The 24,575-nt window shown below is 48.6% G+C and overlaps 1 protein-coding gene across 1 annotated transcript in view; it reads left to right on the top strand.

Annotated features, from left to right (window-relative positions):
• Positions 1-24,575, top strand: part of iqgap1 (IQ motif containing GTPase activating protein 1) — a 72,883-nt gene that overhangs the window by 14,608 nt on the left and 33,700 nt on the right. The window contains exons 3-11 of the mRNA XM_014127578.2: positions 16,787-16,943; positions 17,573-17,650; positions 17,964-18,040; positions 19,325-19,392; positions 20,988-21,101; positions 21,302-21,480; positions 22,143-22,230; positions 22,478-22,641; positions 23,005-23,089. Coding sequence (XP_013983053.1) covers positions 16,787-16,943; positions 17,573-17,650; positions 17,964-18,040; positions 19,325-19,392; positions 20,988-21,101; positions 21,302-21,480; positions 22,143-22,230; positions 22,478-22,641; positions 23,005-23,089 — 1,010 coding nt within the window. The remainder of the gene's footprint in view (positions 1-16,786; positions 16,944-17,572; positions 17,651-17,963; positions 18,041-19,324; positions 19,393-20,987; positions 21,102-21,301; positions 21,481-22,142; positions 22,231-22,477; positions 22,642-23,004; positions 23,090-24,575) is intronic.

Raw genomic sequence — 24,575 nt, forward strand, 5'->3', positions numbered from 1 at the left:
GAACAGACAGCTGGGAGGAAGAGGGGAGAACAGACAGCTGGGAGGAAGAGGGGGAGAACAGACAGCTGGGAGGAAGAGGGGGAGAACAGACAGCTGGGAGGAAGAGGGGGGAGAACAGACAGCTGGGAGGAAGAGGGGGAGAACAGACAGCTGGGAGGAAGAGGGGGAGAACAGACAGCTGGGAGGAAGAGGGGGAGAACAGACAGCTGGGAGGAAGAGGGGGAGAACAGACAGCTGGGAGGAAGAGGGGGAGAACAGACAGCTGGGAGGAAGAGGGGGAGAACAGACAGCTGGGAGGAAGAGGGGGAGAACAGACAGCTGGGAGGAAGAGGGGGAGAACAGACAGCTGGGAGGAAGAGGGGGAGAACAGACAGCTGGGAGGAAGAGGGGAGAACAGACAGCTGGGAGGGAGAGAACAGACAGCTGGGAGGAAGAGGGGGAGAACAGACAGCTGGGAGGAAGAGGGGGAGAACAGACAGCTGGGAGGAAGAGGGGGAGAACAGACAGCTGGGAGGAAGAGGGGGAGAACAGACAGCTGGGAGGAAGAGGGGGAGAACAGACAGCTGGGAGGAAGAGGGGGAGAACAGACAGCTGGGAGGAAGAGGGAGAGAACAGACAGCTGGGAGGAAGAGGGAGAGAACAGACAGCTGGGAGGAAGAGGGGGAGAACAGACAGCTGGGAGGAAGAGGGGGAGAACGGACAGCTGGGAGGAAGAGGGAGAGAACAGACAGCTGGGAGGAAGAGGGGGAGAACAGACAGCTGGGAGGAAGAGGGGAGAACGGACAGCTGGGAGGAAGAGGGGGAGAACGGACAGCTGGGAGGAAGAGGGGAGAACGGACAGCTGGGAGGAAGAGGGGGAGAACAGACAGCTGGGAGGAAGAGGGGGAGAACAGACAGCTGGGAGGAAGAGGGGAGAACAGACAGCTGGGAGGAAGAGGGAGAGAACGGACAGCTGGGAGGAAGAGGGGGAGAAACGGACAGCTGGGAGGAAGAGGGGGAGAACGGACAGCTGGGAGGAAGAGGGGAGAACGGACAGCTGGGAGGAAGAGGGGAGAACAGACAGCTGGGAGGAAGAGGGGGAGAACGGACAGCTGGGAGGAAGAGGGGGAGAACAGACAGCTGGGAGGAAGAGGGAGAGAACAGACAGCTGGGAGGAAGAGGGGGAGAACGGACAGCTGGGAGGAAGAGGGGGAGAACGGACAGCTGGGAGGAAGAGGGGGAGAACGGACAGCTGGGAGGAAGAGGGGAGAACGGACAGCTGGGAGGAAGAGGGGGAGAACGGACAGCTGGGAGGAAGAGGGGGAGAACGGACAGCTGGGAGGAAGAGGGGAGAACAGACAGCTGGGAGGAAGAGGGGGAGAACAGACAGCTGGGAGGAAGAGGGGAGAACGGACAGCTGGGAGGAAGAGGGGGAGAACGGACAGCTGGGAGGAAGAGGGGGAGAACGGACAGCTGGGAGGAAGAGGGGGAGAACGGACAGCTGGGAGGAAGAGGGGGAGAACGGACAGCTGGGAGGAAGAGGGGGAGAACGGACAGCTGGGAGGAAGAGGGGGAGAACGGACAGCTGGGAGGAAGAGGGGGAGAACGGACAGCTGGGAGGAAGAGGGGGAGAACAGACAGCTGGGAGGAAGAGGGGAGAACGGACAGCTGGGAGGAAGAGGGAGAGAACGGACAGCTGGGAGGAAGAGGGGGAGAACAGACAGCTGGGAGGAAGAGGGAGAGAACGGACAGCTGGGAGGAAGAGGGGGAGAACGGACAGCTGGGAGGAAGAGGGGGAGAACGGACAGCTGGGAGGAAGAGGGGGAGAACAGACAGCTGGGAGGAAGAGGGGGAGAACAGACAGCTGGGAGGAAGAGGGGGAGAACAGACAGCTGGGAGGAAGAGGGGGAGAACGGACAGCTGGGAGGAAGAGGGGGAGAACAGACAGCTGGGAGGAAGAGGGGGAGAACAGACAGCTGGGAGGAAGAGGGAGAGAACAGACAGCTGGGAGGAAGAGGGGGAGAACAGACAGCTGGGAGGAAGAGGGGGAGAAACGGACAGCTGGGAGGAAGAGGGGGAGAACGGACAGCTGGGAGGAAGAGGGGGAGAACAGACAGCTGGGAGGAAGAGGGGGAGAACAGACAGCTGGGAGGAAGAGGGGAGAACAGACAGCTGGGAGGAAGAGGGGGAGAACAGACAGCTGGGAGGAAGAGGGGGGAGAACAGACAGCTGGGAGGAAGAGGGGGAGAACAGACAGCTGGGAGGAAGAGGGGGAGAACAGACAGCTGGGAGGAAGAGGGAGAGAACAGACAGCTGGGAGGAAGAGGGAGAGAACGGACAGCTGGGAGGAAGAGGGAGAGAACGGACAGCTGGGAGGAAGAGGGGGAGAACGGACAGCTGGGAGGAAGAGGGGGAGAACGGACAGCTGGGAGGAAGAGGGGGAGAACGGACAGCTGGGAGGAAGAGGGGGAGAACGGACAGCTGGGAGGAAGAGGGGGAGAACGGACAGCTGGGAGGAAGAGGGGGAGAAACGGACAGCTGGGAGGAAGAGGGGGAGAACGGACAGCTGGGAGGAAGAGGGGGAGAAACGGACAGCTGGGAGGAAGAGGGGGGAGAACGGACAGCTGGGAGGAAGAGGGGGAGAACGGACAGCTGGGAGGAAGAGGGGGAGAACGGACAGCTGGGAGGAAGAGGGGGAGAACGGACAGCTGGGAGGGAGAGGGGGAGAACGGACAGCTGGGAGGGAGAGGGGGAGAAACGGACAGCTGGGAGGAAGAGGGGAGAACGGACAGCTGGGAGGGAGAGGGGGAGAACGGACAGCTGGGAGGAGAGGGGGAGAAACGGACAGCTGGGAGGGAGAGGGGGAGAACGGACAGCTGGGAGGGAGAGGGGGAGAACGGACAGCTGGGAGGGAGAGGGGGAGAACGGACAGCTGGGAGGGAGAGGGGGAGAACAGAGAACAGATGTTTCTAGACCTCCACAACATTGTTCTGTAACCAGATAAGGAGCACCATGGATTTGCCTTTTCCTCCCATCTCAGCTCTCTATAAACACACCTGTCCCCACACACACACACACACACGGACACGGACACACACGGACACACGCCCACACAGACTTGACATTGTGCAGAAAGGAACTGGTCACATCAGTGTGTAATGTCTGTATGGTAGTGAGTGTTTACCTCCCCTCATGCTGAAAGGCCTGTTACTATAGCTAACATCTCCATGGCCTCCTATTGGTGTTTCAGAAGGCCAGCAGTTGTCATTTTCAATGAATGGGCCTTTTGAAGGAAAACCTCATCTAACAGAGTTGTTCCCGTCACTTATCTAATCATACCCATTCAGATCAGTGATTTCATTAAGATAGAATTATGCCACGCCTTGTCTCCTAAGTCCACAGCCTGATCAAATCATATGGAAGGAAGGATGGATCTTCGAAGTGTTGGAACTGAGCCTGCAGCCTGATCGGATCAAAGCAAGAAGGGAAGAAAGGATGCACTTTTGAAGTATTGGAATGGCACCGTCGGCCTGCTCTGATCACTGTGGCTATCATCCTGCTTGTGTTCTGCTGCTCTGATCACTGTGGCTATCATCCTGCTTGTGTTCTGCTGCTCTGATCACTGTGTTCTGCTGCTCTGATCACTGTGGCTATCATCCTGCTTGTGTTCTGCTGCTCTGATCACTGTGGCTATCATCCTGCTTGTGTTCTGCTGCTCTGATCACTGTGGCTATCATCCTGCTTGTGTTCTGCTGCTCTGATCACTGTGGCTATCATCCTGCTTGTGTTCTGCTGCTCTGATCACTGTGGCTATCATCCTGCTTGTGTTCTGCTGCTCTGATCACTGTGTGTTCTGCTGCTCTGATCACAGTGGCTATCATCCTGCTTGTGTTTGTGTGTTTGTGGTCTGCTGCTCTGGGAGAAACACTCTGGGATGAAGTTTCCCCTAGGTACAGTTCTAGAATCATCAAGTCTCCCAATCCTAACCTTAACCATTAGAGGGGAAAATGCTAAACTGTACCAGGATCAGTGTCTAGGGGCAACTTAATCCTGGGAGAGAGGAGGGATAGAGGGAGTATGCTCTAGGGATTCTCCATAGCCACAGCAGCTAGCGCTACAGACTGTATCCGCCACCTGATTCAAATGGGGGAGGTACTAGTAACTTCCAGCAAGGTTCCAGCATCTTTGTTGTCTGCGTAGCCAGGCCAGCACAATGCAGCTCTGCTCAGCACAGCTGTAGTATTGTAGTGTGAAAATGGTATTGAGGGCTGGCTAGGCTAACAGCTAGTGGTGCCATAGTGTCCAGTAGAGTCCACTCCCCTGCTCTCACACTTCCTGGTAGCGTATGTCAGGAAGCTTCCCACAGCACAAAGGTCAGGGGTCAATCCAATAGGAAGAGACGGTCTCCTCAGGAAGACATACAGATGCCTCTTGTGGAGAAACACTGACTGTTTTCGGTACAGTGGAGGCTGGTGGAAGAAGACATTGAAAGACCATTTCATTGTAATGAATGAATGATTTGTTTAATACCGTTCCATTGAATCCATTCCAGCCATTAGTCTGATTTTAAATGACACCAGCCTCCACTGTTGCAGTAGTACCCTGTTGAAGACCGAGAGAAGACATGCTAGATAAAATAGTTCTAGTATGGATCTAATAATAGGCTAGCCTCCAATGTTATCTCTCTGCATTCCTGACAACACTGTCATATTTCAGGTTGTCATTTTATCTCCAGAAAATAGCTTGTGTGTATCATGTTCACATTGTCATTGACATTCTGCAGTCTCATTCGTGTGTGTGTGTGTGGTGTGGAGGGTGTGTTTGTGCTCTGGGCTGGCCCCTGTGTGTCTCTGATAAAATACCCATCATTAGTATGGCACCTTTATGAAGCCTTTACTGTGGAGCAGTGAAAGGAGTTGTTCCTCTCTGCCCACCACAGCCCCTTTACCTGTGGCCTGGTCACACTGAGCTGAATAGGGGGCCTGGCCACACTGAGCTGAATAGGGGGCCTGGCCACACTGAGCTGAATAGGGGGCCTGGCCACACTGAGCTGAATAGGGGGCCTGGCCACACTGAGCTGAATAGGGGGCCTGGCCACACTGAGCTGAATAGGGGGCCTGGCCACACTGAGCTGAATAGGGGGCCCGTGTCGGGAGACCCGTTACCTGTGGCCTGGCCACACTGAGCTGAATAGGGTGCCCGTGTCGGGAGACCCGTTACCTGTGGCCTGGCCACACTGAGCTGAATAGGGGGCCCGTGTCGGGAGACCCAGAGTCATGACTTACTGGCAGGGAGGAGTTGTTTCAGCTGGAGGGTTTGGGTTTGTTGGCCTGTGTACTGCAAATAGTGTGTGTGCCTGCCTGCCTGCCTGCCTGCCTGCCTGCCTGCCTGCCTGCCTGCCTGCCTGCCTGCCTGCCTGCCTGCCTGCCTGCCTGCCTAATACAGGATGTAGTTAACCCTTTTTGTAGCTGTGTGCCGAAGTGGGAGTGTAGCTTTTCTTTAGTAAAGGGATCCTCCACACTGAACAAGGCTGTAAGCTGAAGTGTTTGTACTGTATCCCTGCTGCAGTGAAAACAATACAAACCAGAACAGAAGAGTTCAGTAAGGGAGCTTCATACTACATCTCTCTGACCATCGCACCTTTTCGCTTATCTGAATTCACCCGTTTTACGTACCAACCAAACTTCTGGGAGAGCACGAGGGTCCCCTTTTTGAAAAGGGAAGTACAGAAAGAAAGTGTTTTCCTTCCTTCAAAGCTGATTTTTGACATACTCACTTTGTCCTGGAACTGTGAAATGGCTTATACCCAAGGATAGACTCTGGGCTTTCACAGCAGAGAACACACACTGCTATGGGTACTGGGACGTTACTAGAATGGTGACTTATTGGGAAGGTTGTCTACTGGGAGGTATGGAACTACTGGGAGGGTTACGGGGAGGTATGGAACTACTGGGAGGGTTACTGGGAGGCATGGAACTACTGGGAGGGTTACTGGGAGGGTTACTGGGAGGCATGGAACTACTGGGAGGGTTACTGGGAGGGTTACTGGGAGGCATGGAACTACTGGGAGGGTTACTGGGAGGTATGGAACTACTGGGAGGGTTACTGGGAGGGTTACTGGGAGGGTTACTGGGAGGCATGGAACTACTGGGAGGGTTACTGGGAGGGTTACGGGGAGGTATGGAACTACTGGGAGGGTTACTGGGAGGGTTACGGGGAGGTATGGAACTACTGGGAGGGTTACTGGGAGGGTTACGGGGAGGTATGGAACTACTGGGAGGGTTACTGGGAGGCATGGAACTACTGGGAGGGTTACTGGGAGGTATGGAACTACTGGGAGGGTTACTGGGAGGGTTACGGGGAGGTATGGAACTACTGGGAGGGTTACTGGGAGGCATGGAACTACTGGGAGGGTTACTGGGAGGTATGGAACTACTGGGAGGGTTACTGGGAGGGTTACGGGGAGGTATGGAACTACTGGGAGGGTTACTGGGAGGGTTACTGGGAGGTATGGAACTACTGGGAGGGTTACGGGGAGGTATGGAACTACTGGGAGGGTTACTGGGAGGGTTACGGGGAGGTATGGAACTACTGGGAGGGTTACTGGGAGGGTTACTGGGAGGTATGGAACTACTGGGAGGGTTACTGGGAGGGTTACTGGGAGGTATGGAACTACTGGGAGGGTTACTGGGAGGGTTACGGGGAGGTATGGAACTACTGGGAGGGTTACTGGGAGGGTTACTGGGAGGTATGGAACTACTGGGAGGGTTACTGGGAGGGTTACGGGGAGGTATGGAACTACTGGGAGGGTTACTGGGAGGCATGGAACTACTGGGAGGGTTACTGGGAGGCAGTTGGTATCAGTCCCTCTGGTTCTTCAGTGGACTAGCACCATCACGGGCACGCTGTAACGGGGGGCGAGCACGGTCATGTACACACTGTAACGGGGGGGGCGAGCACCGTCATGTACATGCTGTAACGGGGGCGAGCACCGTCATGTACACGCTGTAACGGGGGTGAGCGAGCACCGTCACGTACACGCTGTAACGGGGGGGGGAGCACCGTCACGTACACGCTGTAACGGGGGGGCGAGCGAGCACCGTCACGCACACGCTGTTGATAGTCTATAGTTATAGTGGCTTTCTCTCATCTCTTCTGTACCCAGAACTGCAGTATGGATCCTCAGTGGCTTAGCACTACACAAACACACTGTAAAAATCTGTCTTCAGGTCTGACCTCAGGGGATTTACATGCCAAGAGGAATGCTGAGAATGTTTAGGTGTGGTTTGTTAGAGGTGAGAGTAGTCTGCTGTACTTCGTACTGGACTGGATGTAATCTGATCCTCTAGTTGACATCTACAGTGGGAAGCAAAACTATGTGGACCCTTTGGAATTACCTGGATTTCTGCATAAATTGGTCATCAAATTTGATCTGCTCTTCATCTAAGTCACAACAATGGACAGCGTGCTTAAACTAACACACAAATTATTGTATTTTCTTGTCTATTGAATACATCATTTAAACATTAAAAGGGTAGGTTGGTAAACGTATGTGAACCCCGAGGCTAATGACTCTTCCAAAAGCTAATTGGAGTCAGCTAACCTGGAGTCCAATCAATGAGACCAGATTGGAGATGTTGGTTAGAGCTGCCCTGCCCTATTAAAAAATAAATAAAAATAAAAATAGAGTTTGCTATTCACAAGAAGCATTACCTGATGTGAACCATGCCTCGAACAAAAGAGATCTCAGAAGACATAAGATTAAGAATGGCTGACTTACGTAACGCTGGAAAGGGTTACAAAATTATCTCTAAAAGCCTTCATGTTCATCAGTCCATGATAAGACAAATTGTCTATAAATGGAGAAAGTTCAGCACTGTTGCTACTCTCCCTAAGAGTGGCCGTCCTGCAAAGATGACTGCAAGAGCACCGTGCAGAATGCTCAATGAGGTTTAGAAGAATCCTAGTGTCAGCCAAAGACTTACAGAAATCTCTGGAACATGCTAACATCTCTGTTGATGAGTCTACGATACGTAAAACACTAAACAAGAAGGGTGTTCATGGGAGGACACCACGGAAGAAGCCACTGCTGTCCAAAAAAAACATTGCTGCACGTCTGAAGTTTGTAAAAGTGCACCTGGATGTTCTGTGGACAGCAGAAACTACAGTTGAGTTGTTTGGAAGGGACACACAACACTGTGTGGAGGAAAAAAAGGCACAGCACACCATCAAAATCTCATCCCAACTGTAAAGTATGGTGGAGGGAGCATCATGGTTTGGGACTGCTTTGCTGCCTCAGGGCCTGGACAGCTTGTTATCATCGGAAAAATGAATTCCCAAGTTTATCAAGACAGCCTTACATTCTCCTGCAAAATGTCTGTCCACCAATTGAAGCTCAGAAGTTGGGTGATGCAACAGGACAACGACCCAAAAGACAGAAGTAAATCAACAACAGAATGGCTTCAACAGAAGAAAATATGCCTTCTGGAGTGGCCCAATCAGAGTCCTGACCTCAACCCAATATTAAAATGCTGTGTCATGACCTCGAGAGGTTCACACCAGACTTCCCAAGAATATTGCTGAACTGAAACAGTTTTGTAAAGATGAATGGTCCAAAATTCCTCCAGACCGTTGTGCAGGTCTGATCTACAGAAAACGTTTGTTTGAGGTTATTGCTGCCAAAGGAGGGTCAACCAGTTAAATCCAAGGGTTCACATACTTTTCCCACCCTACACTGTGAATGTTTACACGGTGTGTTCAATAAAGACATGAAAACGTGTTATTAGTTTAAGCAGACTGTTTGTGACCTAGATGAAGACCAAATTGTATGGCCAATTTATGCAGAAATCCAGGTATTTCCAAAGGGTTCACATACTTTTTCTTGCTGCTGTGACTCTGAGGTTCTGTTGGTATGAGCCTGGCACTAGCAATGCCAATGTCATGGGTTCAATTCCTGCAAGGATACATATTAATAATAGTACACATATTAATACACATTTATGCAATCACTAACTTTGGATGAAATCGACTGCTAAGTGGCATCTTATCTGTGGTGATATGAACACATGATTTGATATACCGTGTTTAGGTTAAAATGTAGTGTACTAAACACAGTTGTCTAACAGTAACAGAATGGATACTTTCAGCTCCTAGGAAATGAAATGCTACACTGGTAACTAGAGGCAACAGGAGAGAAGAATAGTCCTCTCAGAGATTTACAAACTCTGGAGGGGAGAGGAGTTGAATGTCACTGTGTGTGTGTGTGTGTGTGTGTGTGTGTGTGTGTGCGCTGCATGTGTCAGGGCTTTAAGCTGACCTTTTTATACAAGGCGCATGTGTGCTCCTAAGTTGCAAAATGTAGGCGCACAATGAAAATATGAGGTAGTAAAACTAGAATCCTTAATTTTCTGTGTACTGTGTGTTTGAGTACTGTTGGTGTTTCTGAAGGCACTAGATTCTGTGTATCATGCAGCTCTGAGGTTTATTACCAACCAAAACCATTTGACTCACTGATCTCTATAGTGATGATGTTGGCTGCTCTTCATACTGCTGTGATCTCTAGTGATGTTGGCTGCTCTTCACACTGCTGGGATCTCTATAGTGATGATGTTGGCTGCTCTTCACACTGCTGGGATCTCTATAGTGATGATGTTGGCTGCCCTTCACACTGCTGGGATCTCTATAGTGATGATGTTGGCTGCACTTCACACTGCTGGAATCTCTATAGTGATGTTGGCTGCTCTTCACACTGCTGGGATCTCTATAGTGATGATGTTGGCTGCTCTTCACACTGCTGGGATCTCTATAGTGATGATGTTGGCTGCTCTTCACACTGCTGGGATCTCTATAGTGATGTTGGCTGCACTTCACACTGCTGGAATCTCTATAGTGATGATGTTGGCTGCTCTTCACACTGCTGGGATCTCTATAGTGATGATGTTGGCTGCACTTCACACTGCTGGAATCTCTATAGTGATGATGTTGGCTGCTCTTCACACTGCTGGGATCTCTATAGTGATGTTGGCTGCTCTTCACACTGCTGGGATCTCTATAGTGATGTTGGCTGCTCTTCACACTGCTGGGATCTCTATAGTGATGTTGGCTGCTCTTCACACTGCTGGAATCTCTCTAGTGATGATGTTGGCTGCTCTTCACACTGCTGGGATCTCTATAGTGATGATGTTGGCTGCTCTTCACACTGCCGGGATCTCTATAGTGATGATGTTGGCTGCTCTTCACACTGCTGGGATCTCTATAGTGATGTTGGCTGCTCTTCACACTGCTGGGATCTCTATAGTGATGATGTTGGCTGCTCTTCACACTGCTGGGATCTCTATAGTGATGTTGGCTGCTCTTCACACTGCCGGGATCTCTATAGTGATGATGTTGGCTGCTCTTCACACCGCTGGGATCTCTATAGTGATGATGTTGGCTGCTCTTCACACTGCTGGGATCTCTATAGTGATGATGTTGGCTGCTCTTCACACTGCTGGGATCTCTATAGTGATGTTGGCTGCTCTTCACACTGCTGGGATCTCTATAGTGATGTTGGCTGCTCTTCACACCGCTGGGATCTCTATAGTGATGATGTTGGCTGCACTTCACACTGCTGGGATCTCTATAGTGATGTTGGCTGCTCTTCACACTGCTGGGATCTCTATAGTGATGTTGGCTGCACTTCACACTGCTGGGATCTCTATAGTGATGTTGGCTGCTCTTCACACTGCTGGGATCTCTATAGTGATGATGTTGGCTGCTCTTCACACTGCTGGAATCTCTATAGTGATGTTGGCTGCACTTCACACTGCTGGAATCTCTATAGTGATGTTGGCTGCTCTTCACACTGCTGGGATCTCTATAGTGATGATGTTGGCTGCTCTTCACACTGCTGGGATCTCTATAGTGATGTTGGCTGCTCTTCACACTGCTGGGATCTCTATAGTGATGATGTTGGCTGCACTTCACACTGCTGGGATCTCTATAGTGATGATGTTGGCTGCACTTCACACTGCTGGGATCTCTATAGTGATGTTGGCTGCTCTTCACACTGCTGGGATCTCTATAGTGATGTTGGCTGCTCTTCACACTGCTGGAATCTCTATAGTGATGTTGGCTGCTCTTCACACTGCTGGAATCTCTATAGTGATGTTGGCTGCTCTTCACACCGCTGGGATCTCTATAGTGATGATGTTGGCTGCTCTTCACACTGCTGGGATCTCTATAGTGATGATGTTGGCTGCTCTTCACACTGCTGGGATCTCTATAGTGATGATGTTGGCTGCACTTCACACTGCTGGGATCTCTATAGTGATGTTGGCTGCTCTTCACACTGCTGGAATCTCTATAGTGATGTTGGCTGCTCTTCACACTGCTGGGATCTCTATAGTGATGTTGGCTGCACTTCACACTGCTGGGATCTCTATAGTGATGTTGGCTGCTCTTCACACTGCTGGGATCTCTATAGTGATGTTGGCTGCACTTCACACTGCTGGGATCTCTATAGTGATGTTGGCTGCTCTTCACACTGCTGGAATCTCTATAGTGATGTTGGCTGCTCTTCACACTGCTGGGATCTCTATAGTGATGTTGGCTGCTCTTCACACTGCTGGGATCTCTATAGTGATGATGTTGGCTGCTCTTCACACTGCTGGGATCTCTATAGTGATGATGTTGGCTGCTCTTCACACTGCTGGGATCTCTATAGTGATGATGTTGGCTGCTCTTCACACTGCTGGGATCTCTATAGTGATGATGTTGGCTGCCCTTCACACTGCTGGGATCTCTATAGTGATGATGTTGGCTGCCCTTCACACTGCTGGGATCTCTATAGTGATGATGTTGGCTGCTCTTCACACTGCTGGGATCTCTATAGTGATGATGTTGGCTGCTCTTCACACTGCTGTGATCTCTATAGTGATGATGTTGGCTGCACTTCACACTGCTGGGATCTCTATAGTGATGATGTTGGCTGCTCTTCACACTGCTGGGATCTCTATAGTGATGATGTTGGCTGCACTTCACACTGCTGGGATCTCTATAGTGATGATGTTGGCTGCTCTTCACACTGCTGGGATCTCTATAGTGATGATGTTGGCTGCACTTCACACTGCTGGGATCTCTATAGTGATGTTGGCTGCACTTCACACTGCTGGGATCTCTATAGTGATGTTGGCTGCTCTTCACACTGCTGGGATCTCTATAGTGATGATGTTGGCTGCTCTTCACACTGCTGGGATCTCTATAGTGATGATGTTGGCTGCTCTTCACACTGCTGGGATCTCTATAGTGATGATGTTGGCTGCTCTTCACACTGCTGGGATCTCTATAGTGATGATGTTGGCTGCTCTTCACACTGCTGGGATCTCTATAGTGATGATGTTGGCTGCACTTCACACTGCTGGGATCTCTATAGTGATGATGTTGGCTGCTCTTCACACTGCTGGGATCTCTATAGTGATGTTGGCTGCTCTTCACACTGCTGGGATCTCTATAGTGATGATGTTGGCTGCTCTTCACACCGCTGGGATCTCTATAGTGATGATGTTGGCTGCACTTCACACTGCTGTGATCTCTATAGTGATGTTGGCTGCTCTTCACACTGCTGGAATCTCTCTAGTGATGTTGGCTGCTCTTCACACTGCTGGGATCTCTATAGTGATGTTGGCTGCTCTTCACACTGCTGGGATCTCTATAGTGATGATGTTGGCTGCTCTTCACACTGCTGGGATCTCTATAGTGATGATGTTGGCTGCACTTCACACTGCTGGGATCTCTATAGTGATGTTGGCTGCACTTCACACTGCTGGGATCTCTATAGTGATGTTGGCTGCTCTTCACACTGCTGGGATCTCTATAGTGATGTTGGCTGCTCTTCACACTGCTGGGATCTCTATAGTGATGATGTTGGCTGCTCTTCACACTGCTGGGATCTCTATAGTGATGATGTTGGCTGCTCTTCACACTGCTGGGATCTCTATAGTGATGATGTTGGCTGCTCTTCACACTGCTGGGATCTCTATAGTGATGATGTTGGCTGCTCTTCACACTGCTGGGATCTCTATAGTGATGATGTTGGCTGCTCTTCACACTGCTGGGATCTCTCTAGTGATGTTGGCTGCACTTCACACTGCTGGGATCTCTCTAGTGATGTTGGCTGCTCTTCACACTGCTGGAATCTCTATAGTGATGTTGGCTGCTCTTCACACTGCTGGAATCTCTATAGTGATGTTGGCTGCTCTTCACACTGCTGGAATCTCTATAGTGATGTTGGCTGCTCTTCACACTGCTGGGATCTCTATAGTGATGATGTTGGCTGCTCTTCACACTGCTGGAATCTCTATAGTGATGATGTTGGCTGCTCTTCACACCGCTGGGATCTCTATAGTGATGATGTTGGCTGCACTTCACACTGCTGGGATCTCTATAGTGATGTTGTTGGCTGCACTTCACACTGCTGGGATCTCTATAGTGATGTTGGCTGCTCTTCACACTGCTGGGATCTCTATAGTGATGTTGGCTGCTCTTCACACTGCTGGAATCTCTATAGTGATGTTGGCTGCTCTTCACACTGCTGGGATCTCTATAGTGATGTTGGCTGCTCTTCACACTGCTGGAATCTCTATAGTGATGTTGGCTGCTCTTCACACTGCTGGAATCTCTATAGTGATGTTGGCTGCTCTTCACACCGCTGGGATCTCTATAGTGATGTTGGCTGCACTTCACACTGCTGGGATCTCTATAGTGATGATGTTGGCTGCTCTTCACACTGCTGGGATCTCTATAGTGATGTTGGCTGCACTTCACACTGCTGGGATCTCTATAGTGATGTTGGCTGCTCTTCACACTGCTGTGATCTCTATAGTGATGTTGGCTGCTCTTCACACTGCTGGGATCTCTATAGTGATGTTGGCTGCTCTTCACACTGCTGGGATCTCTATAGTGATGTTGGCTGCACTTCACACTGCTGGGATCTCTATAGTGATGATGTTGGCTGCTCTTCACACTGCTGGGATCTCTATAGTGATGATGTTGGCTGCTCTTAACACCGCTGGGATCTCTATAGTGATGTTGGCTGCTCTTCACACTGCTGGAATCTCTATAGTGATGTTGGCTGCTCTTCACACTGCTGGGATCTCTATAGTGATGTTGGCTGCACTTCACACTGCTGGGATCTCTATAGTGATGATGTTGGCTGCTCTTCACACTGCTGGGATCTCTATAGTGATGATGTTGGCTGCTCTTCACACTGCTGGGATCTCTATAGTGATGATGTTGGCTGCTCTTCACACTGCTGGGATCTCTATAGTGATGATGTTGGCTGCTCTTCACACTGCTGGGATCTCTATAGTGATGATGTTGGCTGCTCTTCACACTGCTGGGATCTCTATAGTGATGATGTTGGCTGCTCTTCACACTGCTGGGATCTCTATAGTGATGATGTTGGCTGCACTTCACACTGCTGGGATCTCTATAGTGATGTTGGCTGCTCTTCACACTGCTGGGATCTCTATAGTGATGTTGGCTGCTCTTCACACTGCTGGGATCTCTATAGTGATGATGTTGGCTGCGCTTCACACTGCTGGGATCTCTATAGTGATGATGTTGGCTGCACTTCACACTGCTGGAATCTCTATAGTGATGTTGGCTGCTCTTCACACTGCTGGAATCTCTATAGTGATGTTGGCTGCTCTTCACACTGCTGGGATCTCTATAGTGATGATGTTGGCTGCTCTTCACACTGCTGGAATCTCTATAGTGATGTTGGCTGCACTTCACACTGCTGGGATCTCTATAGTGATGATGTTGGCTGCTCTTCACACTGCTGGGATCTCTATAGTGATGTTGGCTGCTCTTCACACTGCTGGGATCTCTATAGTGATGATGTTGGCTGCTCTTCACACCGCTGGGATCTCTATAGTGATGTTGGCTGCACTTCACACTGCTGGAATCTCTATAGTGATGTTGGCTGCACTTCACACTGCTGGGATCTCTATAGTGATGATGTTGGCTGCTCTTCACACTGCTGGAATCTCTATAGTGATGTTGGCTGCACTTCACACTGCTGGGATCTCTATAGTGATGATGTTGGCTGCTCTTCACACTGCTGGGATCTCTATAGTGATGTTGGCTGCTCTTCACACTGCTGGGATCTCTATAGTGATGATGTTGGCTGCTCTTCACACCGCTGGGATCTCTCTAGTGATGTTGGCTGCTCTTCACACTGCTGGGATCTCTATAGTGATGTTGGCTGCACTTCACACTGCTGGAATCTCTATAGTGATGTTGGCTGCACTTCACACTGCTGGGATCTCTATAGTGATGATGTTGGCTGCTCTTCACACTGCTGGGATCTCTATAGTGATGATGTTGGCTGCTCTTCACACTGCTGGGATCTCTATAGTGATGTTGGCTGCGCTTCACACTGCTGGGATCTCTATAGTGATGATGTTGGCTGATCTTCACACTGCTGGGATCTCTATAGTGATGATGTTGGCTGCACTTCACACTGCTGGGATCTCTATAGTGATGTTGGCTGCTCTTCACACTGCTGGGATCTCTATAGTGATGTTGGCTGCTCTTCACACTGCTGGGATCTCTATAGTGATGTTGGCTGCTCTTCACACTGCTGGGATCTCTATAGTGATGTTGGCTGCTCTTCACACTGCTGGGATCTCTCTAGTGATGTTGGCTGCTCTTCACACTGCTGGGATCTCTCTAGTGATGTTGGCTGCACTTCACACTGCTGGGATCTCTATAGTGATGTTGGCTGCTCTTCACACCGCTGGGATCTCTATAGTGATGTTGGCTGCTCTTCACACTGCTGGGATCTCTATAGTGATGATGTTGGCTGCTCTTCACACTGCTGGGATCTCTATAGTGATGATGTTGGCTGCTCTTCACACTGCTGGGATCTCTATAGTGATGATGTTGGCTGCTCTTCACACTGCTGGGATCTCTATAGTGGTGATGTTGGCTGCTCTTCACACTGCCGGGATCTCTATAGTGATGATGTTGGCTGCTCTTCACACTGCTGGGATCTCTATAGTGATGTTGGCTGCACTTCACACTGCTGGGATCTCTATAGTGATGATGTTGGCTGCTCTTCACTCTGCTGGGATCTCTATAGTGATGTTGGCTGCACTTCACACTGCTGGGATCTCTATAGTGATGTTGGCTGCTCGTCACACTGCTGGAATCTCTATAGTGATGTTGGCTGCTCTTCACACTGCTGGAATCTCTATAGTGATGATGTTGGCTGCTCTTCGTTGACTCTACATAGGCTTAAACATAGTATAGCAATCTGTAAGTGGCAGTTTTCCCAAAAATGGCCTCTGTTATTCTTTGACAAGGTCAAAAAATAAATGCCAGTTATGGTCTCACTCCTCCTTACTTTTAACGGTTACTAAAATCAGAATGGATCATGGGAAAAAGGGTTTTAGCTACCCAGCTCTGTGGTCTTGGAATCATCTCCAGACCAGCTTGAAACCCCGGGATCTTGTTTCCTTGAAGTTTAAAGGTTTGGTTGACTCACATGTTACTGAGACACATAGTCATTAGGACTTTACCTGGTGCTACTTATGATAAAAATCTATCTGTGACGCTTGTATGGTTCTGGAATTCTAATGAATGTGTGTTTTACATTGAAAAAAAACATATGTCTACGTTGTTACACTCTGACTATTTGTCTCAAACATTGTTCCCTTCTGCTGCCATCCTGGATGGACCAGGTCTCTCTTGAATTAATTTTTTCTCAATGAGACTAACCTGGATAAATAAAGGTTAAATAAAACCTCTTTGTGTCCTCCAGGTGGATGGAGGCGTGTCTGGATGAGGAGCTCCCGCCCACCACAGAGCTGGAGGAGGGGCTTAGGAACGGGGTGTACCTGGCCAAACTCGGGAACTTCTTTGCCCCACAAACCGTTTCCATCAAGAAAATCTATGACCGCGAGCAGACCCGCTACAAGGTGAGGACCGAGGAGATGCACTGCAGACTGTAACGCACACGCAACCAGACGTGCACACACACACACACACACACACACACACACACACACACACGCTCCAGATAAGTGCAGGTCAAAGGGACAAATGTTCTTCTATTCAGTCAGTTACCAGAGGAGACAAACTCCCTTTTGCCCAACCCGCCTAACTCACACCGGACTATCCATCAAGGTGTAGGGGCAAGTTGCACCGAGACACTGATCTGGGGTCAGTTTAGCATTTTTCACCAATAATAGTCAAGGTTATGATTGGGGGAGGTGACGCTGATCCTAGATCTGTATCTAGGGAAAACTTCACCCCGGCGCACCCATCAACGCCACGAGCAGCAGACATGCATCTATGGTCCTATTCTATCAAAACAGTTGACTTAAGTTAAATAACCAAAAACACACATTGTTATTACACTGCAAGAAATCCTCCTTACCTTGGAAATGTTTTAGTTGAATAAGACCCCAGGTTACTGTGACTCACTGAGTCAGGCTTGATTTACTCAATGGGGAAGGAATGAATGTGTGTATTACTGTAATTGCTTGTTTGTTTGTGTAGGTGTGTGTGTCACATTGTAACTCACTGTTTTGTTTCATTCCTGCAGGCCACTGGGCTTCATTTTAGACATACAGACAACGTCATCCAGTGGCTCAACGCCATGACAGAGAAGGGCCTGCCAAAGGTGAGTGATGGGCTCACACACACACACACACACACACACACACACACACACACACACAGACATAGCAGTCACTGTATTCTTAATACCAGGGAAGCGTATTTCCCCCATACCACTCCTGTGTAACAAGCCGGGGCTTGCCTGGATCCCACTCCCAGACTACTGAACCCTCAGCCCTGGGTCACGTTCAATAGGAACGAGCGGAAGATGTTTTGAAACATTCACATTCTTATTGGACAAGTCCAGGTAATATGTAATTAATTTTCTAGCGTTTTAGCATGTTTCGTGCCTAATGAAGATGTCCGTCTGTCCTCAGATCTTCTATCCAGAGACTACAGACATCTATGATAGGAAGAACATGCCGCGCTGCATCTACTGCATACATGCTCTCAGGTACACACACACACACACACACACACACACACACACGATGAAATGAAATTTGTATAGATTTTTTGAATACTAGGAAAACCATTTATCACAAATCAGAGAGAGCAGTGGTTCAAACTGTAGAACCCAGTTCCTACATCTGAATATAAAAATGTATTTTATCAAGCAAAACTATGTTCCATGTTGTCGCTGGGACCCTCAGGATGACATATCAGAGCAAGATTACTGAGTGCATGTTATTTACCTTCAGAGGTGAATGTATCAAACCAGTTAAGTGATATGTTTTTTTGTTGTTGTACACTCTCAAACCATATCATGCTATTTGTTTTCACTATAATAGCTTCTGTAAATTGGGCAGTGCAGTTAGATTAACACGAATTTAAGCTTTCTGTCCATATAAGACATATCTATGTCCTGGAAATGTTGCTGTTACTAACGACGTCATTCTAGTCATATTAGAGCACTTTAGCAACAACCGTCTGGTATAGGGACACCGATCCCGTAGATCCTTATTAAAATGATATTAAACCCTGATCTGCCTCAGTGCTACCTGAACTCGCACAGAAAAGTCACAAAAGACAAATTGTCTATCGTAATATTTTGTTATCTCAGTGAAAAATGTTCAACATTTTCTGCTTTGCTCTGTCCTATTCAATACCGCCGGTATGTGAAGTTGAAAATGTAGACTGGATTTGTGCATGTTTACTCTCAGGACTAGGTTTTTGGAAACCTGACACGTTTGAGGTGAATGGTACGATTTTGGACTGGTGAGGTATTCAGCACCAAGGAGAAACTCCAACCGCCTCAGCCTTGCGATGGTAGTTCACGTCCCAAATGCACCCGGTTCCCTATAAAGTGCACTACTTTTCACCAGAGCCCTATTGGCCCTGGTCAGAAGTAGTGTACTAAATAGGGAATAGGGTGCCATTTGGGACACAGCCAGAGTCTGATAATAGAACATTCCAGCTGCATGTAAAATGGATGCTGAGCCTGTTCAGTCCAGAGGCTGTACATCTACTGATCCATGTCCCAGATTGCACCATATTTCCTTTGTAGTGCACAATATAGGGAACAGGGTGCCATTTGGGAAGGGTCCTTGGCCTTTAGAGTCAGGAAGTCAACACTACAGGACTGGGTGACAGGGTGGCAGAGGGGGGGTAGGAGGTGCTCCAGTCCACGCTAGATGAATGGCTGTTGACTACAATGCCTTCTGGCCCCCTCCCCTGGTGCCACACACATGCCAGAACACAGATCCAACAACATGTTTATCTCTTTCCCCCCACACAGTTTGTACCTGTTCAAGCTGGGTCTAGCCCCTCAGATCCAGGACCTGTATGGCAAGGTGGACTTCACAGGTGAGTGTGTCCCAATACCACACAGTGTTCAATTTTCTTTCACTCAACTCATTCAGTTTGTCATTGTTCATTTTTTTTGTTTTAAAGTCAAACAGTTAACACGACTAACATATGATGTTAAACATGATATGTGGTCCTCTGTGGTTCAGTTGCTAGCCAAGGTTGTGGGTTCAACTCCCGCAGGGATCCCATACACATACTAAACATGGATACATGTACCGTACTGTTAGTGACTTTAGATAGTGTCTAAGTGACAAGCAGGCATAGTGTTGGCTCCAGTCCTGAGTTACAGTTCCACAGGGAAGGGGTTTTACCAGGCAGCTAGCAACAATGTGAAAGTCATTAGTGAGTGTTTCCTGTTGCTGCTCTGTTCTACTGTGTGCCAAGCGCCTGACCAGGGGGTATGTGTATTACTCTCAGACCAGGAACAATCACCCTCTCCTGTCTGCGTTTAGCCTCTACAGTTAGCCTACTATTTACAGTATGAAGGGTACTATGTCCATTATGTACAGCGTTTGGCTCCAACCTAGCACTAAAAAGTCTGATTCTACAAATCGCATACTCATCAAGAGATAATTAGTTGAATCTCTCTAGTCTATAATCTACAGTTTGAAGGGTACTGTACTCTAGCCAGCGTGGTCCAGTGTGTGCAGGGTGTGGTTCCAACCCAGCACTAAAAAATCAGATTCTAATCTGATGCTAATGACCTAATCAGATAGGACGGTGAATCATGCATTTGGGCGCAGAGCTGGAACAATAACCTACACACTATCTAGTATTCCAGGACCAGAGCTGGTATCAATAACCTACACACTATCTAGATTCCAGACCAGAGCTGCATAACCTACACACTACTCTAGTATTCCAGGACCAGCTTGGTTCTCACTACCTTGGCCATTACCTTCAGCTGCCATGCTCCTCTCTCCAGACTCTAGCTCCTCTCTCTCCAGCCTCTACCCTCAGTCTTAGCCATGCTCCTCTCTCTCCAGACTCTAGCTCCTCTCTCTCCAGCCTCTACCCTCAGTCTTAGCCATGCTCCTCTCTCTCCAGACTCTAGCTCCTCTCTCTCCAGCCTCTACCCTCAGTCTTAGCCATGCTCCTCTCTCTCCAGACTCTAGCTCCTCTCTCTCCAGCCTCTACCCTCAGTCTTAGCCATGCTCCTCTCTCTCCAGACTCTAGCTCCTCTCTCTCCAGACTCTACCCTCAGTCTTAGCCATGCTCCTCTCTCTCCAGACTCTAGCTCCTCTCTCTCCAGCCTCTACCCTCAGTCTTAGCCATGCTCCTCTCTCTCCAGACTCTAGCTCCTCTCTCTCCAGCCTCTACCCTCAGTCTTAGCCATGCTCTCTGTCCAGCCAAGCTATGCAGAGACAACTACAGCTCAGGGAACACCCACTCCCCAGTGCCTGATACCATTTCCCTCCTAGTGCAAGAAATACACTCCCCTTTTGTACCATGATTATGTTTACAGAACAACCCCTGCTCTCTTTCAGTACTCCCACCAAACAACTGTTGATAGACCTAATGCCTAACCCACTCTTTCTTCCTCTCCCTCCCCTCCTTTATACCTCACTCTTTCCCTCCTTTCCACCACTCAGAGGAGGAGATTAACAACATGAAGAGTGAACTGGAGAAGTACGGAATCCAGATGCCCGCCTTCAGCAAGATTGGTGGAATCCTGGCCAATGAGCTGTCAGTGGATGAGGCTGCGTGTAAGCACCTATCAGATATCACAGAGGGGCGGGTCTAACTGCCTGTTTGGTTGAGTGGCAGGACTAAGACTTTGGTTGATTTCAACACTTCTTCTTTATAACAAATTGAAAATGATGGTTTAATATTGCGTAACTTTTCCTTTTATATCCATTTATGAAAATATTACACACATTTCTGGTAATGAACTTCTCTCCTCCAGTGCATGCAGCAGTGATAGCCATCAATGAGGCCATAGACCAGGGGGTCCCTGAGGGCACAATGGCTGCCATGCAGAACCCCAACGCCATGCTGCTTCAGATGAACACCAGCTCTGCCCAGCACTACCAGGACATGCTGCACAGTGCCAAGGCTGAGAAGGTGGCCAACTCACGCAAACGGGTATGAGAGCTTGCTGTAAATACTGGGATAGAGAATGAGTGGCAGGGTTGGGGAGTCAATTCCATTTCAATTCTATCAATTCAGAAAGTAAACCAAAAGTCAAATTCCAATTGTTTTCACTAATTCAGTTGACTTTCTGAATTGACTGAATTGGAATCCACTTTCTGAATTGACTGAATTGGAATCCACTTTCTGAATTGACTGAATTGGAATCCATCCCAATATTGGCTGCTGTAGTGTTTTCTTTGAAAAGTGTATTTGACTTTCTCCAGCTCTATAGTTACTGTAAAGAGGTGACCCTCAATCTTTCTCCTGGAGGCGAGCTGGACTACAGTAGTGTTTTGGCCTCAGCTAAGTGCCAGCACACCTGATTTTTAAATACTCATCTGATGGTCAACACCCTAATTAGCTGAATCAGCTGTTTCACTGCTGAGCTAGGACAAAAACCTGCAATACATTGTTTCTCCTTGAGCAGGCTTCAGGATCACTGGTTTAAATGTACAATGTTGAAGTCAGAATTCAATGCATTTATGTGCAACAGAACTAAAATGTGTGCATATTATTGAGCAAGTTCAGATGGTACCTCCCGGTTTCGGAGTGTTTTGTTCCGTTTCATGCCTATTGAACACTACCCTGATGTTGTGCTGTCCCTCCTACTGTAGCTGGGGGAGAACTCCGACGCAGAGAGAGATGTCTATGAAGAGCTCCTCACACAGGCTGAGATCCAGGGCAACGTCAACAAGGTCAACTGTGAGTAACACACACACTATTCTTCATGTTGATGAATCCACATGAGAATGCAGACGTGTTTTTAAATGTTTATTGAGTTTGTAGTCAACAGATCTAACATCCCTGCATTCGTTTTTAGATTCACTGAAGTGAATTTTGCTTCTAGCTGATCTGGGGTCAGTTTTAAAACTGATCCTAGATTTGTACCTAGAAAACTTCATCCCAGAGTGTTGTAATAGGTTTTTCTAACGCTTTCCTCCCCCATCAGTGACCAGTTCCCTGAGTGCAGCCGAGCAGGCCCTGCTGAGTGGTGATGAAGACCGGCTGTATGAAGCACTTCGCTCCCAGGCTTTGGGCCTACACCGCCTGCAGGCCCAGAACAAGGGCTGGTACCTCAAACAGCTGATGGCTGCCCGTGAGGACAAAGAACAGGTACAGTAGGTGGAATTATTCCTGGTTATTTCTGATTCATCCCACGTTGGGATATGTGGAATACCATTGCTTACAGTGGGGTTGTGTTTATTAGGGCATGCAACAGACATTTGACAATGTTTTGAAACAGAAAATGAAAAACGTGTGTTATTGGACAAGGTAGTCACTCCCTGTTTCAGTCCGTCTTCTTCCTTTTGGTGCTTAATGAGCACAACCCTGGTTGCCCCCCCCCCGATTTTCTATGTGATGTTGATCACCTCCCCCATATCTTAGATGTGAGCTTGTTCACAGGTTTACACTGTTGAAAATAAAACGGAATATTCCACAACCCTGTTTTGAGTAGGTCCTCTTTGTCTTTCCCAGAATTCTCCAGGGGAGGCGCTGACTAAAGATGAGTTGCAAACTGGAGTAGATGCAGCCAATGGGATTGCAGCAGGCTACCAGAAAAGTAAGCAGCAGTCACTGCTCGGTCTGGGGTGAGGTGTCCCCTAGGTACAGATCTAGGATGTGCTTCCCTCGCCAAATCCTAACCTTAATGGTCCAATGCAGATGTTTTTTTTTATCTCAAAATTAAATCATTTCTTAATTGGGTAACAAATTAAGTGCCTCACTGTTCTATTAAAATTGTCAAATCACAAAAATAGCTTCTAAGCAAAGAGCCATTTCTCAAGCAAGAATGAGACTGTCTGGGAGTGGTCTGAGTGGGGAGGGGAAAACTAAAAACTAGCTCTTATTGTCAGAGAGGTTTGGAACTGTCTTTCTTATTGGTGATGTCACCAGGCAGGTCAAGACTCCATCCGACGGTCTTTTCAAACAGCTCTTACACTGAAAGGGCATTATCATAATATTCACAGTATTATTCCTGTGTATGTCTGTCTATGTATGCATGCATACATTATCATTCAAAAGTTTGGACACCTACTCATTAAAGGGTTTTTCCTTATTTTTACTATTTTCTGCATTGTAGAATAATAGTGAAGACATCAAAACTATGAAATAACACATATGGAATCATGTAGTAACCAAAAGTGTTAAACAAATATGTTAGATTCTTCAAAGTAGCCACCCTTTGCCTTTATTACCGCTTTGCACTCTCTTGGTATTCTCTCAACCAGCTTCACCTAGAAGGCTTTTCCAACAGTCTTGAAGGAGTTCCCACACATGCTGAGCACTTGTTGGCTGCTTTTCTTTCATTCTGCGGTCCAACTCAACCCAAACCATCTCAATTGGTTTGAGGTCCGGTGGTTGGAGGCCCAGTCATCTGATGTAGAACTCCGTCGCTCTCCTTCTTGGTCAAATAGCCCTTACACAGCCTGGAGGTGTGTTGGGTCATTGTCCTGTTGAAAAACAGATGATAGTCCCACTAAGCGCAAACCAGATGGGATGGCGTATCGCTGCAGAATGCTGTGGTTGCCATGCTGGGTAAGTGTGCCTTGAATTCTAAATAAATCAGACCGTGTCACCAGAAAAGCACCTCCTCACCACCACTCCTCCATGCTTCACGGTGGGAACCACACATGCAGAGTTCATCCGTTCACCTACTATGCGTCTCACAAAGACATGGCGGTTGGAACCAAAAATCTCAAATCTGGACTCATCAGACCAAAGGACAGATTTCCAATGGTCTAATGTCCAATTGCTTGTGTTTCTTGGCCAAGAAAGTCTTTTGTTATTGGTGTCCTTTAGTAGTGTTTTCTTTGCAGCAATTCGACCATGAAGGCCTGATTTATGCAGTCTCCTCTGAACAGTAAATGTATAGGCTGGAGAGAGAGGAGCATGGCTAAGACTGAGGGTAGAGTCTGGAGAGAGAGGAGCTAGAGTCTGGAGAGAGAGGAGCTAGAGTCTGGAGAGAGAGGAGCTAGAGTCTGGAGAGAGAGGAGCTAGAGTCTGGAGAGAGAGGAGCTAGAGTCTGGAGAGAGAGGAGCTAGAGTCTG

Source organism: Salmo salar, chromosome ssa26 (genome assembly GCF_905237065.1).
Source record: "Salmo salar chromosome ssa26, Ssal_v3.1, whole genome shotgun sequence".
Taxonomy (NCBI): domain Eukaryota; kingdom Metazoa; phylum Chordata; class Actinopteri; order Salmoniformes; family Salmonidae; genus Salmo; species Salmo salar.